At 35.5% G+C, this 23,941-nt stretch overlaps 1 protein-coding gene and 2 pseudogenes across 1 annotated transcript; 1 reads left to right on the top strand and 2 right to left on the bottom strand.

Moving 5' to 3' along the window:
• Window positions 1-3,128: 3,128 nt before the first annotated feature.
• Window positions 3,129-6,880, bottom strand: LOC110710296 (annotated as a pseudogene).
• Window positions 6,881-8,116: 1,236 nt separating this feature from the next.
• LOC110710288 lies at window positions 8,117-13,921 on the bottom strand (annotated as a pseudogene).
• LOC110710222 lies at window positions 13,427-23,881 on the top strand. The gene is made up of 3 exons (XM_021888494.1): window positions 13,427-13,576; window positions 23,052-23,384; window positions 23,486-23,881. The coding sequence occupies exons 1-3, from the start codon at window positions 13,427-13,429 to the stop codon at window positions 23,879-23,881; spliced, it is 879 nt and encodes a 292-aa protein (XP_021744186.1).
• The last annotated feature ends 60 nt before the right edge of the window (window positions 23,882-23,941 follow it).

The raw sequence follows: 23,941 nt of genomic DNA on the forward strand, positions 1-23,941 counted from the left end.
AGGAAACATGATAAAGCTAGGTTAATATCTAAGATTAACATTCCAAGTTAATCTCCTCTCACAATTTTATATATATCTATTGCTGTGCCACTTTATTATTTCACTTTTATTATTTAGAAAATAAAAGAAAAACAATATTGCTTTGAGAAAAGATATATTTTCATGTTTATTTCAAAGATACAATAAATCTTGTTTACAACGGGTGTACATTAATTTTATTGTAAAACGGTCTGTTTGAGCATTACTTTAACTATTTTTATGGTAACTTTTACCACTTAAAGGGTAACTTTTAATTTATCGTTGGTTTGAATTTATTTTAACGTGTAATTTCTTATAAATTCGTGATTACATACTATAAAAACTAATATGAGTAATCTAATACATTACAAGTTTTTGTAAGATAAAATTTATTAATAGAAAAATAATAACTTTTGCAGGATAAAGGGTAACTTTAAGTACATTTATAATTTTAACTTATTTTACAATAAATTAACGTACACCCGCCTTTTTATAGAATTTGTATCAGCGATAAACTTGGATTTCCCCCTTCAATAGTTCAATGGAATATACGATTTCATTTTTCATTTGAAATTAGTTGACGTATGTATTCTCATAGTACTTTTTGGAAAATTTCCGTTTAGTTGATATGTGTTTATTTTAGGTAAATTTTAATTAGAGCATGTTTGGTACAATGTTTTTAAGAGTTGTAAGTGAAATTAATTAACCGTTTTTATTATCAAAACTATTATCATTACTTAAAGGCCAGATATCCATTACCACCTATTTGTTACCTCTTTTCAGTATTATATATGATAAGATGGATTCAGAATTTAGAATATAAACTAGACCATATCTTGATTTTTAAAAGCTTATTCATAAATTAACCTCATTTTTAGAGTACTACAACAAAGAATAAAAAGAAAAGATTATAAATGGTTTTGAATTCGGAACCAATCATTGAATAGGCTCTAGAGCATGAATGAAACCAACTTAGCCAGAGTATTTTACATTTAGTTTATTGCAGCTTAAATACACCTTTATCCTAGCAATCCATTGAACAAGTATGGGCCTAGATGAGTCCTCTTAATCGAAAGAAACATGTTTTTCTAAATACTTTCACTAAATTTCTTAACCATGCGTAACATAGATTTGATTTAGTAGAAAAATTTACATTTTACAATTAAAGGTAGTAGGATCAAACTCCACTAGAAACACTTTAAGGGGTGAATTCACCTACCTTTCCCTCATTCCCAAAGAACCTAACTTGCTAATTCGAACCAAGTTATTTGTGAGAGATTCAGATCTAATAGTTAGAGAGTCTTTCTCCTTACCTATTCACAAAAACACGTAATATTAATTAATTGTACACTGTCAACCTGTGAATGAAATGCCATCAACGACCCAATGATACACAAATTATCCTGCTAAAAAATCCAACTTCAACGCCCCAAATCTATCCACTACTATCTCTCCATTAACACCAAAAAAACTCAACTCCTCTTCCCCTGCACTTTCCCCGCCAAATCCGCTTCTTTCAAGAGAGAGAAAAACCCAGATTTATCCAACATTATGGCTGCAAATTAAACCCACCCATTTTTTAATCTTTCCATTTCATACCCATTTTCAAAAAGTATGGGCATTTCGTATTTTTAACGAAATCCCATTTTTTTATGATTAAAAATGAATTAATTTCTATTAGAATATTGTACAATTCTGCCTTTTTGGTAGTGGAGTGTGAATTGTGCAGTATGCATCTAACCCTTAACTAATAGATGCTAACTAGCTCTATTGGTTAAAGTATGTGGTTCTCAAGATTTAGGGTTGAACTCCTCTAACATCATTTTCCTTTGCGATTCTCTCTATACCAAATTAGAAAACTAGCCTTTGTTAAGTATTGGATTACTTTTTTGTAGTGGGTTTTATCTCATGTATGAGGGAGAAGCGTTATATGTTTTATGTATTACTATCTTAACCATAATGTATGCATATTATGTCTTTTGATCATGCAAATATTTTGTTATCTTCTGTTATTGTACATTATCTTTTTTCAATATCTTGTCAAAGATATTAGGAAGTATTTTATTACATATATTTCATTCTTTATTGATATATAATGGAAATATATTGTGAAATTTTCTACTTTTAAGGTTAATGAAAATATTTTCTCCAGAGGATCAATAAAATTTATATTGTTTTCGGCAAAAATTATTATATAAGATCAATCAATAATATTTTAGTATATATTTAACTGATATTTTTTTTTTATTTTATACGTAATAAATATAGAAAATAGAAGATCTTAGATTATTTAGTGAATATTTTGCATTCATTAGGATAGCGGGACACGTGGAGCTATTTTTTATAGTGTCCCCTGTTTTATTATAGTTATAGATTATAGATAGATGTGTACTTTTCAGTTTAGTAGTATAAAAATCATATAATATGAATATATCTATAAGATAGTCGTATAATTAATTATGTGTAGTTTTGAGAATGGGGAGGTCTTTCATATCATGGTTAATTTACCAAAAATAGTATAATTGCGCAAGTAACTCAATAATTTTTTTTTTTTTTTAATAAAGAATACATATTTGATTTAGTTAGTGAAAAGAATATTCTAACTACTACAATAATGAATAAATGATCTTATTTAAAGTAGGGAAGGAATTATTTCAATCACAAAATTGTGCATGATATAACCAAATTATATGCGTGCAGTGATTATTTTTTTTGATAAATAATATTGATTTGGTTAAGTTAAAATTTTGCTTTTGAGGGTGACACATGGAGCTAATTTTTCTAGTGCCCTCTATTTTAGTATAGTTATAGATAGATAGATTACTATTTTTAATTTTAAGAAATCAGTCTGACAATCAAATAAAATCTCATATTTATTAGGGTTATTTTTGTTAATAATAAAAAGGGTCTATTGGACCAAAACTTCTCACAGGTCCTCACCACCCGGGTTAGACACTTTGGGAGTGGGGACAAGGGTAAGGAAATCTCCATCCCAAAACACGTGTCTTCAATGGGGTTCGTTTGATCCCACAACCTCTCCCAAACTTTCCCACTAGATCAAGCTTTGCTTGGTGCGAGTATTTGTTAGTTGCAAGCAAGTTGATTAAGGATAATATTGTATCCGATCTTAAAATAATTACCATGATAATCCTCTTAATGAAATTATCTTCTATCCTTGAATTGTTATCTTAGGCGTACAAAATAATGTATCCTACATACATATACAAAACCTTGTAATTTAGAGCATTGCTAGCTGCTTGATGTCAATAGGGTATGCATACGAATGCGAATCGTCGTTGTAAGCCTTCTTAGCAAGTATAATGTGAACCAATTCAGATGGATGAAAGGCATCCCAATACAAGTATTTTTTGCGATCTGCACAAGGAGTCTGGAATGGAAGGCATGTAATCTCGCTGCCATTCGAATAATTCCCTGCTCCACAACATCCTACGTCTATTACTTCAACCCCTGAAAATAAAACATACACACCAAATTAAAACATTTGATTGATCCAATATTCTAGTGATGTGTACTACCTTCGCGTTTTAATAAGTGTTACACTTCAATCGACATATAGTGTTAGACTATGTAATTGATTTAAATTAAATAAAATAAGAGGTAAGTAAAGTAGTTGGAGTATTAAAAAATGGTAAAAGAAAGATACTGAGGTTAATACTTTATTGAAAAGTAATGAATATGAGAGAAAAGAAATAAAAAATAAAAAAAAAATAGTAATGGGATTGGGTGGGGATCATAAAAGAAAAAGAATGTAATATTTATAAAAAAAATAGTGCAACACTAATTAATTGGTGAGGAATTCACCTTGTAACTTTGAGGTCACAAGTTCGAATCCTCCCAACTGCGGTACTTAGGAATGAGGATCCCTCACCCTTCTCCTTCAATTTCAAGTACCTACTCGCAAATAGTGGACTAAAAACACCATGAGGGTTAAGGTCAAATTAAGTAAGAAAAAGAATATATACCGTAAAATTGCCTGTTAGATTCGAAATCGGTGCATTCTCCAAAATAATCCAAGTAGACAAATTTGGCTCCAGGCAAACGACCATTGTTGAAAGTATCAACCAGGTTTCGAAGGCCGACATTGAAGAGGTTGACAAGATTGTTATGATCTTCATTACAAGGTCTTTCTCCTGTCACGTTATCTTTCAATCTATGAATAGGAATGCACCCCATTTTCCCAATTCCTGGTAATACCATCTTCCTAACTCCAAGATTGTACAAAGCCTGCATGTAATATATTTTAATATCAATTGATTAATATATATGTTGAGCAAAACAAGTTATATGCATAGTGAATGCAAAACTAGGTTAGTACTTATGCTAACTATATATGTTGGTGGAATAAGATCAATCTATGTTGTTTTCGCCTTATTTTGGAAATTTGTTGCTTATTCTTACTAGCTCCCAATTTAATTACTTGCACTATTTGCCTATATGTGATGGCCCGCTATTATTTCACTTGCATAAAATCTTGTGCAAATGATTATGGGACAAGTAAATTGAGACAGATGGAGTATTAAAATCAGAACAGGTTTTATTTACACCATAATTTAGACTAGATGATCATGGTTGAGTTAGGCTTAGATCTAATTAAAATTTCAACCCTTGGATCGGTCATATATTCTTGTCAAAATTGCACCGGGCCAGTTTGATCGTCTCAAGCTAGTTAGCCTTAAGCACTAACCACTACTTACTATTACTATATGTACAAAATGTTTTCGACGTATCAAGTGATAGTGATCGATAGTAGAAATTAGACAAACCGTAAGCTGATGCTCGTAATCTTGGAGGAGGGATCTAGCAAACTGAGGTGGTGTTAAAAGAGCAGAAGTAGGATATTGCCAAGGCAATAAGTAATTGTTGAGGTAGTCATTGTTTCCCATTCCAGAATAAATGATACATTTGCTTAGATAATCTTGTAAGGCTTTCTCATCTCTTCTAAAATGATCTCTTATTTGTTCAATCACCCTTTCGAAGTTCCTTATTTGTTCATTCATCGGTACATTTACTCCCTGCATTTGTAACAAAAAAACCTTTGTAAGTTGTAATTAAACTTATATAACATGAGTCATTTACTCCCACCGTTTTTAAATACTTGCTCTATTTTTCAATACACAGAGTTTTAAGAGAAATTAAAAAAAGTGATAAAATATGAAGGTAGTGGGGTTGGTGGAGAATAAAAAATTGTAAAAAGCAAAGAAATTGAAAAATTGGAGAAGAGAGAATATGAAATTAATAAAATATGATTTAAGAAATGAATTAAATATTGTAAAAACTTTCTAAATAAGGAAATGGAGCAAGTATTTAAAAACGATCGAAAATAAAAAGTAGAGCAAGTATTTAAAAATGAAGGGAGCGTATGCTACTTCAAAATAAGTTACTCCCTTTGTTATTTTTTTTTCATCTTCTTACTTTTCGTTTAGATATGTTCTTTTTTTTTCCTACTTCTGCATAATTCCTTTTATATTTCCACTTTTATATTCCTTTTATCACATGATCCATAAAAAACTACTCGCACAAAGTATGTGCTAATATCAATGTTTCTAATTTCTAAACAACTTTCTCTAAACAAAGTAATTAAATAATGTATTGTTTTTTATGGTTTTAAAAAAATAATGCACTTTTTGTTGCTTAGAGTAATAGACTTGTTTGTTTCAAAAAAAAAAAGAAAAAAAAAAAGAGTAAATAGACTTGTTTAACTTAAACTTTTGTGCCTGTTTAGCCAAATTTTATTTAAATCCAATAGAGACTAGCTACATGTCCATCGAATTTATTTATTTTTTTGACAATTGTCAATCGAATTTAATTCAATTGATTTGTACTGAATTTATTTACTATTGAAAAAAAAAAACAAACAAAGAAATTTGCAACACAAAATCGAAAAATTAGTACCAGATAATTGCCAGTCTCATCTCTAATTCCAGCTGCTCCTGATGCAAAATTAGCTCCCTTAAGGAAGTCACCAACATAACTTGATGATCCTGAAAATGGAGGAATGTAATCCACAAATCCTAGAATTTCAGCTGTAACACCAGTACACCACCCGATTAATAAATACATAGTTAGTTACAAAATGTTGTTAATAAAAAATATCAAACATAAGAAATACAAGTACTTATTTGTCATGAAAACAACATTCTTTTTAGTCCATTTTTCCATCAGATATGCACATCTAATTTGGTGCTGATAAAATGTACTAAACATCGTCTAAACCTCAAAACTTCTAAAAACAAATAAAATTATAGAGAATACAACTCGCTGTTTTAAAATAAAATTACATAATATATGTAGATGAAGAGAGTTCATTCCGCTTACCCATAACATCAACAAAAGTTCGACCATTTGGTAAATCGACCAGTAGGCCCTAGAGGGAAATCGATACCATAAGGCCAAAAATTAGATTTCACAATAGTGAAAATATTATTGTTGTTACCATTATCAACCAATGAATCCCCAAATACGAAAATACAAGGCACTTCCACATCCATGTCTACTTGTATTGATGAGTTCCATGCCTTGGCCGTAAAACACAGCATAAAAAATGTGATAACACCAGAAAAACAACTTCTTTTGCAACAAACCCTCATTTCTATAATTTTATATGAACCGTTTTTTTCTACTTCTTGAGAGAACATACCACATATATATAACATATAGTTGGTGGTATCATGGAAATCATGCATGTATGTTTTCTACGGTTTTATAAGCTAATAAGGTAAGGAAAACCCGCACTACTCAACTTCCTAGCTAAGAATAGATAAGACTACGTTTAGTTGACCATATTTTAACACCATCATTTTATTTAATTTGTCTATATGAGTTTAAATAAATTTAAGCCAGTATATTTTGTATTTATCAAAAAAAAAAAAAAAAAAAAAAAATAGACTATGTCGTAAATAATAAAGGTAAATTAGACCTATAATATATTGAAAAAGGTTTCAAAAATATTGAAAAAAATTCTATAAAATAATTAAAAAGAGAAAATTACTTGAAATTTGTTATGCATGCATGACCAATTGTGTTATCAGACACTAATTCTTCAAACGGCCAAATCAGGAATAAAACTAAAAGGGTGAGTCCATTGCTAAATTGATGCATTTTTCATGGAAAAGATGCATGCATAACAAATTCCAAGTAATTTTCCATGAAAAGTGCATCAATTTAGCAATGGACTCACCCTTTTAGTTTTATTCCCTGATTTGGTTGTTTGAAGAACTAGTGTCTAATACAATTGGTGACTTGGTGTCACACACATCATAGCTCAAATTATTATTATTATAGCTTTAGATACAAGACATTGTCTCTATATCTAGACGCGTATAAGGATATGTATTCACGAATTGAAACATATCATGGTTTATCAAGAGTCTTAATTTCCACATCTCTATTTGTATTGTCCTTGTAGCTCATTTTCCAGGTTACACCCTCAAAAAAAAATTAAAAAAAAATAATTACAAATTTGAACCAAGCTAGCAATTACATTGTCCCTTTTTCCCTCAAATTTTAAAAACTCGATTCCTGATTTTTCTCCATTTACTTATACCCTTTTTTCCTCTTGTATACCTTTCCTCAGGAAGCAACTGATCAAAACGCATAAAAACGAAACGTATAAAGGTAGGAGAAGGTAGACATTTATAGGTAAAAGCAAATTGTTGATAACGTACGAAAATTGCAACTACTACAGAGTAGCAATTGCTTTTGTTAACATTTTTTTTTTGGTATTCCACTCGGTTCACCCTTTGCTTTTGTCAACATTTGAATAGCAACAAGGATGTAAACATGGTCAGCCTTCCTAATGATCCTATGTAGAAGTTACTGTTAAAATTGCCTGTATTGTCTGACATAAGTCCAGACAGAATAAAGGAAGCTGGTAAAATAGCAACTGCCAACTGCAATATATAGCCAGCTTAGAAGCTCTATTAGATAGAATGACCTATCATAAAGGTGGGTGGTGATGGTGGTTCTGATATGTAGCCACTTCGTAGCCAACCTTGACCAACTCATGGCAATTGTCGTCCAAATTCGGGTCCGTAAGTAACTACACTTGACAACAATAATAAGGAATATCTGCAGTCCGTGAACACACAAGTATTGGCATTGCTATAATATATATGATCATGAGCTCATTTGCTAGAATTAACCAAATTCCATCAGTTGCTAGTAAATGTTACACCATTGAATAAATTCCAGCAGTTTCATGTTCAATTAGAAACCATAGCTCTACCATTCGGTGGTGGCATTCTGACGATAAATGACAAGAACTGGAGAGCTGATGGCAGTACAAGAGGATCATGAAGATAATTACTGTACAGAGTTGCAATACTAAGAGAAGATGTCGAAGCTGTGAGCAGAACACACACTTGAACCAATGGCAGATCAGGGCATGGATGACTTGCCGCCATCACCAGATTGGTAAAAAGAATTATATGTCTCCACTCTTGACTTTGATTCAGGAAGCTCAAGTTCTTCCACGAATTCCTTAGTCATCTCGATAAAATCCTTCATATGAGCAGATTTCCATTTCTGAAAATGTGCAAGGGGAACGAAATTTAGAGACATCCTAAACCTTTTAAAGAACATATCATCGTCTAAGAAAATGAAAGTTTAAGAAAATCATACAGTCAATAACTCCATCTTTGGGCAAAGTGGAGGAAGTGCACACTGATTAAAATTATTCCTTAGAAATGCATACCAAGATAAGCATACATCAATTGGGATTCTGCAGAGCTCGCAGGGAAAATCCACGTATGAAATATATTGTACTGGTTAGACCATAAGCCTAGAAGAGAAATAGAAAGACTAAGATGACATCTTAGTGTTCTAGATGTTGGATGTTAAACCAAACAAGATGATTTTGGACCTCTTACATCAGGGCTAATGGTGTATGTTTTCTTAATATCAAACAAAGGTAAAGTTTTTAATTTCTAAAGCAGGTCAAGTCGTCAATTACCTTTCTACTCAGCTCCCAAGACCTTCAAACCCAAGGATCTTCACCAGTTCACCACACAAACAATTGTACCAAATGGCTAATTTTATTTGCATGTGTGCTCACAAGGTACAAGCACACACCATGCATAAGGTACAGGCACACACCACGCATAAGTTTCAGGCACACACCACGCATAAGGTTCAGGCACATGCCAGGTTGTACCTAGTAAAATGCACTCTCACCCCATCCATACACATAATAATCTGATATAATCCAAACAAAAAGATAGGCTATGTTGATCAGATTAGAAGCATGAGGCTCCAATTGAACTTTCTCTCTCTTTTCTTTTCATAACAATTATCCGTCCAGGTTATCTAAATTTCTCTCATCACTACGCAAGTACCCATGACATTGCACAAGGGCTCAATTTTTTAAGACAAAAGAAGAATGAACACATGAAGCGGTTCACCATCATAGATTTCAAAGATGACACATTTAATTGAATACACGTACTTTTTGCGAGCACCAACAATGAGACATTTGTAAGTTATCCTATATAGAGAGGCTTTAATAGTTACAGATTTAGAGAATAAATGGATAGGGTTAAATCTTAAAATGGTATGTCAGTTTTCTCAACCCTTAAGCACTTGCACATTGGCCACAAGTCAATACTATCAACTCTTTTTAATTACTCACATATTAGTCCACGCTAAGAATGTATATATATAGACTAGGCCTGTTGCGTTCATGGAATACAAAATTAAGACCAGTTTATCTTGCTATGCCAGTGCCACTATGGCAATAATTAATGCAACCAGTTGTAACATGGATTTTGCTACTATATGTTTCAAGACATATTCAGTAATTCACTTTCCAATGATTCCAATCATCCAATACAATTGGTGAATTGATTAAGGCAACCCAAACAAACATTGAAAAGTGTCCTGCTAAGCTGTAAACACCGTTATAGTGGTAGGATTAAGGTGCAGCCATTGTGGTTCGATGCTTATTATGGAAGGAGTAGGGAACTGATTTTGGGCCTGGATTCGTTTTCTGAGAGCGGAATGGTCAGGATTTTTCCCCTGCATGCCCCCCCACACCCCAACCTTTTCCATCAGGAACAAGAAAGAGTGCAAGGAACCCTTGCTAAAACAGCAAAGCAAGAATGGACTGCCTATTAGGCTCCAACTAAAGGAGCATAGGGTTCACGTAATACATCAAACATCTAAATCCTTAGGTTAGGCGAAAGCAATGATGTTAATAAATAACTACCAGCACAACAGCATGGTTCAATTTCATGTAATGATGGATGACACAATCCAAAATATACATAGTATACTTCTAAACTTGCTGCAGCAACGTATATGAGCAATAGAGCATGGATCTACACGATTTGCCAACAAGTTCATAGGATACTATAACCAGTGGATGTTTCAAGATCAAACTATTTGTAACCAACAGTCATATTACGGAAAGCAGCTCTCCAAGCCAGAGGATGAGGCATAAGTTGTTCTGTTTTAAACTTACAACACCCAATTGCATTTAAATAACTTATTTGCATATGCTTATACTGAAGCCAGGAAGACATCAAAGTAGAACAAAACAACTATCAACTTTGGTATGTTTTACCAAACCAAAGAACAAAATTGCAGACCAGATTGTACTAATATGCATCTGCATCTGCATCTGCATATGCGATAAGTGAAGTTAGTAAGATTGTGTTTCTTTGAAGTTGATCAAATTGCTTAAATCCCCGTAAGGGTCACTTTTTAAGAGTTCTACAAAATTATACGATGTATCAGGCAACACAATACCGATAAGCCATAAATCCCAGAGTCCTGAGCTTCACCCGCAAGAATTTATTTAACCAACAAAAACAGGTATACGGGTATAACAAAGCTTCCCCACCCACACACACATATATAAACATGCATACATCTACGCTGAAGGAAAGAAAAAATTGAAAAATGTAGAACTGTACCTCATGAATAACAAGAAAGGGTAAATTATAACTACGGAGTAATAGATAAATAAAATAACAGGCATGAAAAAAAGGGGGGAAGGATACCTCAAAATCCCAATCTCCGTACAGGTCTGGATCGTTTTTATTATCCCACACATATGCATATGTCTGAAACTTTTCCATGTTGTCCTACAAACAAACATTCATCTTATATTCTCTCATAAACTACGGAACAACAAAACATCCATTTTGTCACACATGTAAGATTGTCTATTTATACAAACATAACAACACAGCTATACAAATTCAGTATTTCAGATGACATTACAAGTTTTGAAACATTACGCATATGTCCTAGTTAACTGTTGAACAAACAAAATTAAACTAACTTTTACATATTAGCAATCAAAGCATCAAACTAATTTATCATTCAGAAATCGCTGCAGCTGATAACAAGAAGAAATTTGGGGGTTTAGGGTAGTTAACGATCAGAAGAAATGTGATCGGAATTTTCTCTTTAAAATGCTCATACAAAGTCTTTTTTATAACATCAAACTAATTTATCATTCAGAAAAGGATGATTGTCTAGATGGTGTATTAACAGAAACTAAATCCTGGTTTCCATCATACACCATCAAAAAAAATCTAGACGTACCATCATAAGCATTTCGAAACTCAAGATTCATATAAAAAGTAGAAGAATAAAGAATTTACCACAAGAGTGACTTCTACTGTATCTCTAACATACTCAATATCCTCAAATATATCAAGAACATCCAACTCAAGATTCGTGATGCCCTTCAAAACCTGTAGGGGCATCATTACCATGAATAAATATGAAATGCAAATTACACCCGAATATTGGCATATAGGATGGACACCCTGAAAAAAAAATTTAAAAAAATAACAAAACAAAAGCATACCCTGCCAAGCACTTTCTTGTTCTCAACGGGCAGAATTGCTGGATAAACTCAACCTTTGATACTAAACCGCTGGCTGCACAAAGGGTATGTCAACATTTACCAAAAAAAAAGCCCAGAAAAACAGGAAATCAATCAACAAAGTATAATAATCGACAAGATAATACATGAAATGACATTTCTTTTCATCCAATTTCAGTTAATCACAAATTAAACATATCCAATTCAGCAATCTTACATAATTGTAATAAATTAGGAGTCAATTTCCAATCTTTAATCACAAATCCATCAAGAGACATTCAAGTACAGGTCGTAAAAATAAGATTAAGCAAATACCCATCTCGCAAAATGAAAAAACAAGTAAACCCATATGATCAAATCATCAAAACATGCAATTAAACCATAAATAAGAATATAATTGAAAGAATAAAACATGCAATTAAGAATAATCAATAGAATAATTGAAGGGGGAGAGAAAAACTGACTAATCAGGGAGGGTAGCAGGAGTAGAGGAAGGGACACGATTGAGTAAGACTTGAACGACTTCATCAGCCAAAAGACTACCATAAACGAAAACGTTGTGATATCCTTGTGAAGTCCCACCTGCAGTCATGCTCATCGCCATTTTCTCCCTCAAATTGGGAGGTTCAGTTTTGAGCACAACAACGAGGAGGATGATGTAATGCGTATTTGTTGTTGTCAAATGCCAAATGCCAAATGTTGGGTGCTTCAAAGATTTTAGGATGACAGAAGTAAAGTGAACAAATTAAAATGATACGGATTTTTTTTTCTTAAATTGCAATTTTTTTTTTCCTTGTCGAAGCATCATTTTAATTGTTCACGATATGATAATTAATTTCCCGGATTGTTAATTTATAATACAAGGATATGATAATTAAGGAAATTCGAACACCTAACCTCTTGTAGGAAAGATGATTATTTAACCATCTGAACCAATTATCAACCATGTTAAAAATATGAAAACCTTTAGAATATTGACAAGAATAATCCGAACTTTGCATGATTCGCTTAAAATAATCCCAAGTTTGGATTATTTTTTAAAATCTGAACTTTAATATGGATTTTCTTTCAATAATCTCAACCAGTCATTTAAGTTGCTACAACAAGTTGTTTGACATGTGCCAGTGTATAATTGGCCAAAAAAAATAAAAATAAAATAAAATTAAAACATAATTACCAAAAAAAACCCACCACTCCTTTCCCCACCATCCCAACCACTTCCCAGCCCCAGCCCCGCCCAATTCTCCAACTCCGATCCCGCCCCCCGCTGCGCATAGACTCACCCCCTTTTCCTCGCCGGCGCTTCCCCTACCCCTTGCGTTGCCCCCTAAACCACCACCTTAACAAACAAATTAACAGTGATTGGGACCAGGTCTCTTCACGAAATTCACGAGATTCAATTCAAATTCACGACCAGCCACACGACTATTACGTTTAGCAACAGCTTCTTCACGAAACCACGACCTTTGGTCTTCTTCACGAATCCAGCAGCCGAATCGCCAGCAATGGCAGATTTGAGCTTGGGATGAGAAGCCCTATGAGAGCCGTCGATCGATGTCACCGGCGCCGCCATCTTCGTCCATGAGATCGTCTTCCTCTAGTTCGAAGTCGACCGCTTCAACGTGGGTGCCGCCATTGTTAAAGCTTCGAGTTGTTGCTGTTGTTGATGATGATTTTCTCTCTCCTAGCGCAAGGGTTTCTAAGGTGAGGGAGGGGCGGTTATGGTGGTTTAGGGGCGACGCAATGGAAGTTCTGAGCGGATGCCGGCGCAAGGGAGGTCTGGGCGCGGCCGGGGGTGGGGGTGGGGGCGGGGGCGGTGGTGGAGGGCTGGGCGTGTGGGGGCAGAGAGGGTGGCTGGTGGTGGTGTTTTTTTTTTTAATTATTTTTAAATAATTAGTTATATTTACTTAGTGAAGTGTTAATTATTAACTAATAATTTTTTTAAGTGTTGATTAGTATTTTTGACCAATCACGTGGTGACACGTGTAAGTTGAATTTTTTTTTTTTTTGTAAAAAATTACCAATTTAATAGATTATCGGTCACTTGTGACCATTGGAAAAAAATTCACATTAAAGTTCGGACTATTAAAATATAATCCAAAGTTGGGATTATTTTGAGCGAATGAGGCAAAGTTCGGATTATTCTTAAATACATATAATATTATAATCACAAGGTTTAATTAAACTAGCAACCGGGTGCAACGCCCAGACTACACACTAGTTGTATATGATATCAAGTTCACGCAAATATGTCTCTTTCAAGATTTTTAGACCTCATATATTGGGAGATAGTGAGTTTAGCGAGCTATTCAAACTTTGCTTGAGATTATCACGAGCCCAACAAAGCTAGGTTCTACTCCCTCCGTCTCTAATTTTTTGTCCCATTACCGAATTGTGGGTCAAACTTTGAAAACTTTAACCGTAAATTCTCGTTGTTTTTCAAAATGAAATATAGTCATTTGGGATTTTATTTGATCCGTCTCTTTGTAAATTTAATTAATATCAAATTTATATAATTTTTACGCGTAAGAAAATGAAGATATAAATGTTTTAATACGTGTCTTAAAGATCGTGCAAAGTCAAATAGGACAAAAATAAAGGGACAAAGGGAGTATTAGCCATGTTCCTTTTTGTTTATCATGATTTTACCATTCATCCATTCCTTTCTATTCCTATACATGGAGTTGATTTTTAATCTTATTTGCATATTCATTAGAAAATACACGTTAAAACACAATCAAACTCATTACAAATTAAAGTCAACTTAAAAAACTTTACAAGTACAATTACCCTCAAATTGACTATATTTCAATAAACTTGACAAAAGTCAGTCTTTATAAGACTTATTGAATTGAGAAATAACTCAAGTGTTAGAATCCCCTCCCAATTTCAAGAGATCTTGGAATAGATTCTCATTACCTTGTCCTTGTGGCTCTCTAAACACTCAAAAAAGACTTATTACACTCAAAAGGTGGTTCCAATTGACCTTGCTCTAGTTACATATCAAATAAATAAAATAAAATTGCTTTGGTTTCATAGCAATTAAAAATTAATAGTTTAAGAAATAGTACAAGCCAAAGCACAAAAAGAATATAGATCAATCTGTAAATCTGTATGCCTTCGTTGAGAGCACATACTATCAAATTTCTCTGAAATGTTACAAGTTTAACATCATCTGCAAAAAACCCATACTAGTTATGAAATTATAAAGATCAATTTGTATGCCTGAGTCTAGTCCTCATCTTCCAGTGAGTTTGACTACATTATCTTTTACTCCGGCCTCCTCCCATGGAAATTCTGTTGCGGCAAATTGTCGTTCCATGTTAGAACCTTTAGTGAATAATGATCGTGTAGTCGGTTATCACCGACATACCAGCTCACTGCTGGACCTCATTCTCAATGTATTCCATGTTAGGGTTTAACTACTTTGATTCTACACAACTAGAATCAAATAACAATGGTGGACAAACCCTAGAGTGTGTATAAAATTCAATTAAATACACAACACCAAATACTTAAAGTATTATCACAAACCAAGCACTAAATTAACAATATAAGTCAGAAATTACAACAAATTAACACTAATGTAAAAGGTTCTTTACTTGCCTCTCTCCAAGCCGATATCCACCTAGAACATGAGAAAAACAATGACCACGTGAGTCTTCTTTACTGGATACTTGACTAAGGCGTGTATACACTTTCCTAAAGTGATAATTTCCCCCACAACGGTGCTTGGGTTGAAACCGGAAACTCACTTTGAGATACAATAGTCAACACCACACTCTGAGCACAAAGATGTGTGATAAGATGAACAAATTCTCAATCAATAAACTTAATGATGGAGAAATTAAAGAAGAGTTTGCAAGATTCTTCAATAAAATTGTAGAGAGAAGAGAGAGTTTTTCAGAGAGGAAATATTATGTTCTGTATCCCTGAAAAACAAACAACGAAAAACGATATAAAGGAAATAACCGCAAAAAACCGAAGACGAGCGAGGAGGCGCGGGCGCGCCACCCCTGCGCGCGGGCGCTCCTCCTCGTTCTTCCAAAATTCCAACTTTTCCAGAAACGTGACGTGATTTTGTCGCGGTTCAGGCGCGGGTCGCGCCAAACCATGGCGCGGGCGCGCCTCCTAAACTTTACAGATTTTCCAGAAACTCAGCGCAATTTTGTCGCGCTTTTGGAGCGGTCCGCGCTTGTCTTACCGCGCTAACAAGTGGAGCGATCTCTCCACTACAACACTCTAAATAATCCAACATTCCATGGATAATACCTTAGGAGTACAATAACCTGCTTTAGTCCATGCCAGATTGCATGAAATATTAACAGTATATAATTACAAACTTAATCGTTTTCAGGGTGTCCACTGTCCAGTGTCGGTAGTAGATTGATTCATGATGATTCACCTTGAGATGTGAGATGATTACCTGTGAAAACATGTATTCATTATTTTGTATAAAAGCACAGTAAAATAGAAGTTTGCCCAAAAAAAAAAAATCGATGAATTTATCTAAAACATCTCCATTCTTTTTCTGATATAAAGTAGAAATTTAGTGTTCCAACGACTTGTGTTAAGGGTTAAAACTTAGTACCGCCTTGCCACTCCAAATACCCGACGGTTAGCAACTACCTTTCCCTAAGGTGTTAGTATGGGCCCAATTTAGTATGGGCCTTCGTACCAGAATAACTGACACAATTCCCATTTTCGTCCGTACTAGAATAAGTGACACATTACTAAATATAGCATGGGACCACTAATTAAAAACTATTTTCCTCTACTCTTCTATGGTCCACTGATTTTTGGGAAACAATTCCAGTCACATAAAAAAAATCAAAAGGAATATTTTTACATTAAACTAATGTATTAAATGGTCGCACTCAAAGTTTTCTTAAACAATGTGTCATCCCAACGTGCTGGATATTTTGGGACAGATATAGTACTAGGGTATTTTTTATTCGGCTGGCCGGCTTACTACCGCAAGGCGAATATACCTTCGTGAAGCTACCGAAAATGGTTGGCTAGGGTTGTTGTTTGGTTGTTATTTGAGATTTTTGTAAAGAAACCGCCATTATTACATTGAGAAAGCAGGAAGGAAGAAGGAAGAAGAAAGGAAGGAGGAAGGGGTGAGTCAACAACATTTGAGAAACATCTTATGTTTCTTTATTAAGAAGCTAAGGCTCGCTCTTTAATAACACAACTTTGGGCATTTTACTTCAAATTATCCTAACTTTAGATTAATCTGGAATAATCCTAAATTTGATTGCTTTATCCTCTAACAATCCCTTTTTTTTAAAAAAAAAAAGCATGTGTTACAAAGTAATTGGACCAAAAAAAAAAGGCCCCCTACCCACCCCCGAAACTCCCCCAACCCCCTCCCTTGACCACCGTGACCGGCTAGCCACCCTAAGCCCTTAAACCGGTCAACCTCCCGACCCCAACCCTTGAAACCTCCCCCCCCCCCCTTTCCCCTACCCTCAAAACCAGCACCCCTAGGCAATTTCGAGGTGGGGAAAGGAGGGGGTGGTTTTCAAGGTTAGGGGAAGGAAGGGGAAATGTTTTTTAGGGTAAGGAAAGGCATGCGAAGGGCAGTTTTCGGCATGGGGGAAGAGTGGTCAGTCGTTTCCGAGGTGGGGGAAAGAGAGGGAAGTTTTTCCTATTGGGCTAAGGCTTGGGTGGTCTGGTGGGAGAAGGGGAAGGGGTTGGGGTTTGCTAAATTTGTTTTTTAAAACTTTTTTTAGACCAATCACGGATTGACAGGTAACCTGGTAGAAGAACTATTAGCTAAAAATGCAATCCAAAGTTAAGATTATTTTAGAATAATCGAAAGTTGAGATTATCCATAATAAGATCTAATAAATTCAATAAGGTTTAATCAGGTCTAATAAGTTCAGATAAGATAAGTTTAGGTCCAATAAAATGAAGAGAACACACCCAAAGTTGGCATTATAAAAACCAATTTTTTCTAAAAGGATGATCATCAAATCTATCATTTTAACTTTTAACTCTATTTATTTCAAAGTTATTAAGATACAAAGTACGAAGAGCTAAGCGTTTTCATCAAAAAAAAAAAAAAAAAAAACATAATACATTGTTTGTGAAATTGTGATATATGGAGTATTTCGTATTACCCATATTTACTTAGATTTTTTTTTAAAAGATAAGATAAATGATCCTACTGATTCGACACTTCACAGACTAAGTCAGCTCAACTCCGCATGTCAATGCTTGAGAGTAAAGGGGGGAGGTAAGGGAATCCTCTTACTCCCAAACAAATATAGCTGGTGCAGCTCGTACTCATGACCTCAAAGTCATAAGGTGTCCCTATCAAATCCACTAAACTTTTCTTGGTATATCTACTTAGATATGATTTATGAAAAAAATATAGGGAAATTCTACATTATAACCCTCTGGTTTTGCGTTTTCTACGTTGTGCCCCATCTTTTTTAAAGTTACACATTGTAATCCTCAAGTATAATTAGTAACCATATGGTGACCTTGTCGTTATCTCGCCGTTAACAAATTCCGTTATGTTGTTTTAATCACCGTTAGTGGAGCCCATTCTCTACTAATTAATATATTTTTTAGGTAAAATTGTCAAAAATAATACAACCATTGGCCCATTCTTTTAATAATACAACCTTTTGAATATTTTTGAATAATACAACCTTTGGCCCATTCTTTTTTAATAATACAACCTTTTGAATATTTTTGAATAATACAACCTTTGACCCATTCTTTTTGAATAATACAACCTTTTAATATTTTTGAATAATACAACCTATAAGGGGTGTTAATTTTAAACAAGACAATATCGGATATCCGGTGGATTTCGAGGTTAGGAAAGGGGAGAGGATGAGTTTTGGGTGGTGGGGATGGGAAAGGGGGGAAGTATTCCTTCCCCTTCTCCCACCTCAAAACCCACCGAATATCCGATTTTGTCTTGTCTAAAATTAACACCCTTTAAAGGTTGTATTATTCAAACATAATCAAAAGATTGTATTATTAAAAAAGAATGGGCCAAAGGTTGTATTATTTTTGGCAACTTTTCCTAATTTTTATCGATTTACGTGATGGAAAATGTTTTTAAAGATTTTGGAGGCCATTTTGGCCTTTATGGGTCCAATTTAGATTTTACAACAAAATAATAACATAAATGCCTCGTTTTGCGTATTATAAAATGTCTCGATTTGCGTGTTATTTTTTATTGCTGCAAAAATTGTTCAAGTAAGGTTTAAGGCCATTTTAGTCTTCAGGAATCAAATTGATCTAGCTCAAAATCAACAAAAAATAATGTAATTTCTCGTTTTACGTGTTAATTGTATTATTTCTTAACACGCTAAATGAAACATTAGACATTACGTTTTTTTTTGTTTTGCTAATTTCGAACTTAATTTATAACTACTCCCTCCGTTTCATAATAATCCAAATACTTTGATCGGCACACAGACCAATACACAACTTTGAGCATTAATATCTGTAATTGTATATTTTTAAGAAATATAAAAAGTTACTATAATGAAAATATAAATAAAGACTAATCCAAAACTAATTTACATGGCAACATATGATTTTTAAATATTTTAAGTAAACAAAATTTAGTCAAAGTAAGTTTATAAATACTGCAAAAGTCAAAGTGTTGCGATTATTATGAAAACGGAGGGAGTATTGAACAAACCTACCTTACCTAAACAATTTCCACTACTAAAAATAATGACATGCAAATCTAGACATCCCTTAATACGCAAAACAGGCATTTACGTTATTTTTTTGTCTGAGCTTAATTTGGATCCTGAAGGTTTTAAATGACCTCCAAAACCTTTAACAGAACATTTTCCAACATACAAATTGACAAAAATATATTAATTAGTGTATATCAGTGGGCCCCACTAACGGCGATTAAAAATACATAATAGAATTTGTTAACAACGAGATTACGGCAATGTCACTGTATAGTTACTAATTATACATGAGGATTACAATGTTTAACTTTCAAAAGATGGAACGAAACTAGAGGGTTATAATTTAGAATTTCCCAAAATATATGGAAAATTGGTATTTTTAATCCTAACTTTGGACCATTTACTTTAACTAATCCCAATTATCGATTATTCTTGATTAATCCCAACTTTTAGGGGTATTGACTTTTCTCAAGCCTTATCGGTTACCAAACCTATTGTAGCAGCTCTATAAAAATTTAAAATTAAAAATCAATTTCTCAAAAAAAAAAAAAAAAAAAAGGAAAAATTCATGGCAATAATCCGACCTTTAGCCCATTCTTTTTTAATAATCCGACCTTTCGATTATTATTTAATAATCCGACCTTTGGGGATCTTTAATTTTTATTGGTCCCAACCGGTCATGTAACATGTTATAACAGGTTACATGACACGTGGCAGCCTGTGATTGGTAAAAAAAAAAATTAAAAAAAAATTAAACCAACCCCCCACCCCTGGCAGCAGCCACTCCCCTTCTCAGCCCCACCTACAAAACCACCTTCTCAGCCACTCCCCTTCCCTCTCCCCCTGCTCTTGCCCTACCATCACCAGCAGCACCGAACTACCCCCGCATCTCCCTCACTCACAACCCTGCTCCCTCACTGCCACCACAACAGCCACAATAAGCACCACCTCACGCCACCCAACAGCCACAAAACTGATTTTGTAGTGGTGTTAGGTGGGGGAATAGGGTTTATGGGGGCCGAAAAACATGGTAAGGGGTGGTTTCGGGGCTGCGGTAGTCGGGAAGGGTGGAATCTGATGTTCGTGAAGGTGGAGGTTGGGTGTAGTTCTCGCAGGTTAGGGTTCGTTTGGATGGGTGGGGCGACCGTTAAAGGAGGTCGAAGTAATAGGGGGTGGGTCGGCCGGCGGTGGGTGAGTTGGACGTCGGCCGGCCGATTTCTGGGAAAGAGGAGCTGGACGCTGGCATGGGTGGAGGCTAGATCGCTGAATTGGATGGGGTTTCGTGGGCAAGGCCGCATCGTGTGGGGTGGCTAAGGGTTTTGCGGGCAGGGGAAGGGTTGGGTTGGGTTCGTCGACCAGGAGTGGTGACTGGGTTGGGGTTTTTCTGGCAGGGGTGGGTCTAGCTAGGCCGGGTTCGCCAGGAAGGGTGGAGCTGCGTGAAGGGGAGGAGGAGAGGGAATGGTGGCAGGGGTGGTGGGCAAGGTGGTGGCAGGGGTGATGGTTTTTTTTTTTTTTTTTTTTAATTTTGGACAAATCAAATTGTGACACGTATAAATTAAACTTAAGAAAAAAAAAATTTTACCTTTTCAACCGGTTTCTGGTCAAATGGGACCAATAAAAATTAAAGACCACCAAAGGTCGGATTATTAAAAAAAAATGGGCTAAAGGTCGGATTATTGTCATGAATTTTACCAAAAAAATAACCAAATAATTTACTTCCCCTCCCCAACCCGGAATCCTCTACGGCCGGCAACAGCCACACCACCAGCCCACCGGAGAACTGCAGCCCTAACTAAAACCCCTCCCGCCCTTCCCCCACCCAAAAACTTCCTTCCCAGTCCCGAAACCCCTATTCCTCCCTTCCTTCGCCGCGTAAAACGCCCCCGTCTCCTTTCGATTTCCCTTCTTCGATTTGGCTGCTCCAATCACCTAGATCAGACCACTGTGACGCGGACAGCAGGCGGTAATGGTGACAGACTAGGCGAGAATTGTAGTATGCAGTGGGTTGAGAGTACGGCGAAAGCAGGAGCGGGGGTTGGTGGTTTGCGGACAAGGAACATGGATTGGGTGGGATGGAGTTCGTTGGATGGGGGTTCACGGGTTGGGTGAGATGGAGTTCGTTGGATGGGGGTTCAAGGGTTGGGTGGATCGCCGAGATAAGGGAGGGCCAACGATTGCGTTGCCGGCTGGGGGTTTGGCCGATTGCGTCACCGGTGGAAACGTTGCGGGCTGGGAGGGAGGGATTTTCCGGTAAGGGCTTGAGCTAGGAAGGGGAGGGGGAGGACTGGCTGATTTTAGATTATTTTTTTTTTAATTTTTTTTCGGGACCATTTGAAGCTTGACATGTGGCAATAAAAAAAAAAAAAAAAAAAAGAGTTTACCTTTTCTTCAATGACCGGTCATTTGGGCCTGATAAAAGTCAGTACCCCAAAAATTGAGATTATTAAAAAATAATCGATAATTAGGATTAATTAAAGTAAATGGCTCAAAATGGGGATTAATAATACCAATTTTTCCAAAATATATTTAGAAGATTTGATATCATATTATAGGGTTTATTCATATTCCACTTTTTCTAGTTTGTCGACCTTGCTTCGGGATGCGGAAAACAGGAACCTTATTCATGGGGTGAAGATTGGTAGACATGTTAAGCCAATCTCTCACCTTTTCTTTGTAAATGATAGTCACCTTTTTGTGAGAGCGAAAGAGGAGGAAGTAAAGAATATATTTGGGATACTGTCTACCTATGAGATTGCTTCGGGTCAGAAACTGAATATGGATAAATCAGAAGTATCATTCAGCTGAAACATTAAGCAAGAATGGAAAAACACGCTTAAGATGAAGTTATCTTTTAAGGTTGTCGAAGGACATGACAAATATCTAGGTTTACCAACTTACATTGGTGGATCCAAGAAACAGGTTTTTCAAAATATTTAGAATCGGATTTGGAAAAAGCTCAAGGGGTGGTTTGAAATTTTTTATCTCAAGCCGGAAAAGAAATTTTAATTAAGTCCATCGCTCAAGCAATTTCGACTTATACAATGCAATGTTTCTTGATTCCGGCAAGCATTTTGGATGTGATGGAAAGACTATGTCGGCAATTTTATTAGGGGCAAAAAAAAAGAGGAGAGAAAGATTTCTTGGGTCGCTTGGGAGAAGTTGTATGCTCCAAAGAGTCAAGGAGGCCTCTATTTTAGAAACATAAATTTTTTTAATAGGGCTCTTCTTGCTAAGCAGCCTTGGCGTTTTTTCGCTAATGAGGATTTCTTTATGGCATAGGTCCTCGAAGGAAAATATTTTCCTCATTCAACGTTTATGGAGGTGAAAGTCAGTCCAAATGCAAGTTATACTTGGAGGTCAATCCTTGGGGCTCGTGATGTTCTTATGAAGGGAGCTAGGAAAAATATTGGTGATGGGCCTCAACTCACATTTGGCGAGACCAATGCATACCAAATCTCCCAGGATTTAGCGTTGCATCGAGCCAAAATGTTGATGGTCAGGGTCCTGTTTATGTTCGGCAGCTCTGGGATAACAATAGTTGGGATATCAATGCCCTCGATGCAAATTTTTCTGAGGCAGAGGTTAGTGCGATTCATAATATTCCCATCCCCATGTTTGATAGTAGAGACTCTTGGATGTGGCACTTTACGAAAGATGGGCGATTTTCTGTGAGAAGTGCTTATAACTTGCTTACTGTAGAGCAGATGAGAGATACGCCTTCTTCGTCAAATGGGGATTTCTCTTTTGACTGGAAGCTAGTGTGGAATGTTGAGATACCTCAAAAGATTAAGTGTTTGCGTGGCGTGGAATTAAAGATGATGTGGATGCTCGAGGTAATCTTGCTCGAAGAGGGATGGATGTGGATTCTGTGTCCTATGTGTGGTGAAAAAAATGAAAGCACTCTCCATATGCTTGTTAAATGTGAGGACGCAAGGCTGATTTGGTACACTTCACCATTGCGATTGGAGGTAGTGAAGAGATACCCAGGGGAGAACTTCATAGAGTGTGTCTTTCGGTGAATAAGTCTTGCAAAGACTTAAATTGGTGGAGTTTGTTCTGGAGTGTAGCGTGGGGGATATGGCTGCGGCATAATGGTTGGACGTTTGAGGGAAAGAGGATGGTTGGGTCTGAGGTAATTCACAAAGCTATGAGCATAATAGGAGAATTCGAATTGGCGAAGGAGGTAAGCAATGCTAGTCCACCTGCTATGTTGCATGAAAATTACTGTAAGCCTCCGTCATATGGGGTGATTAAGATTAACTCTGATGCTGCTCTTTTCTCGCCACATGTGGGTTTAGAGGGGGTGATGCGTGACATGTTGGTGATGTAGTTGCATCTACATGTATGAGAATGGAGGGTTGTTTTGATGCGGATGTTGTGGAGGCAATGG

This window comes from Chenopodium quinoa, unplaced genomic scaffold, assembly GCF_001683475.1.
Source record: "Chenopodium quinoa cultivar QQ74 unplaced genomic scaffold, ASM168347v1, whole genome shotgun sequence".
Taxonomy (NCBI): domain Eukaryota; kingdom Viridiplantae; phylum Streptophyta; class Magnoliopsida; order Caryophyllales; family Amaranthaceae; genus Chenopodium; species Chenopodium quinoa.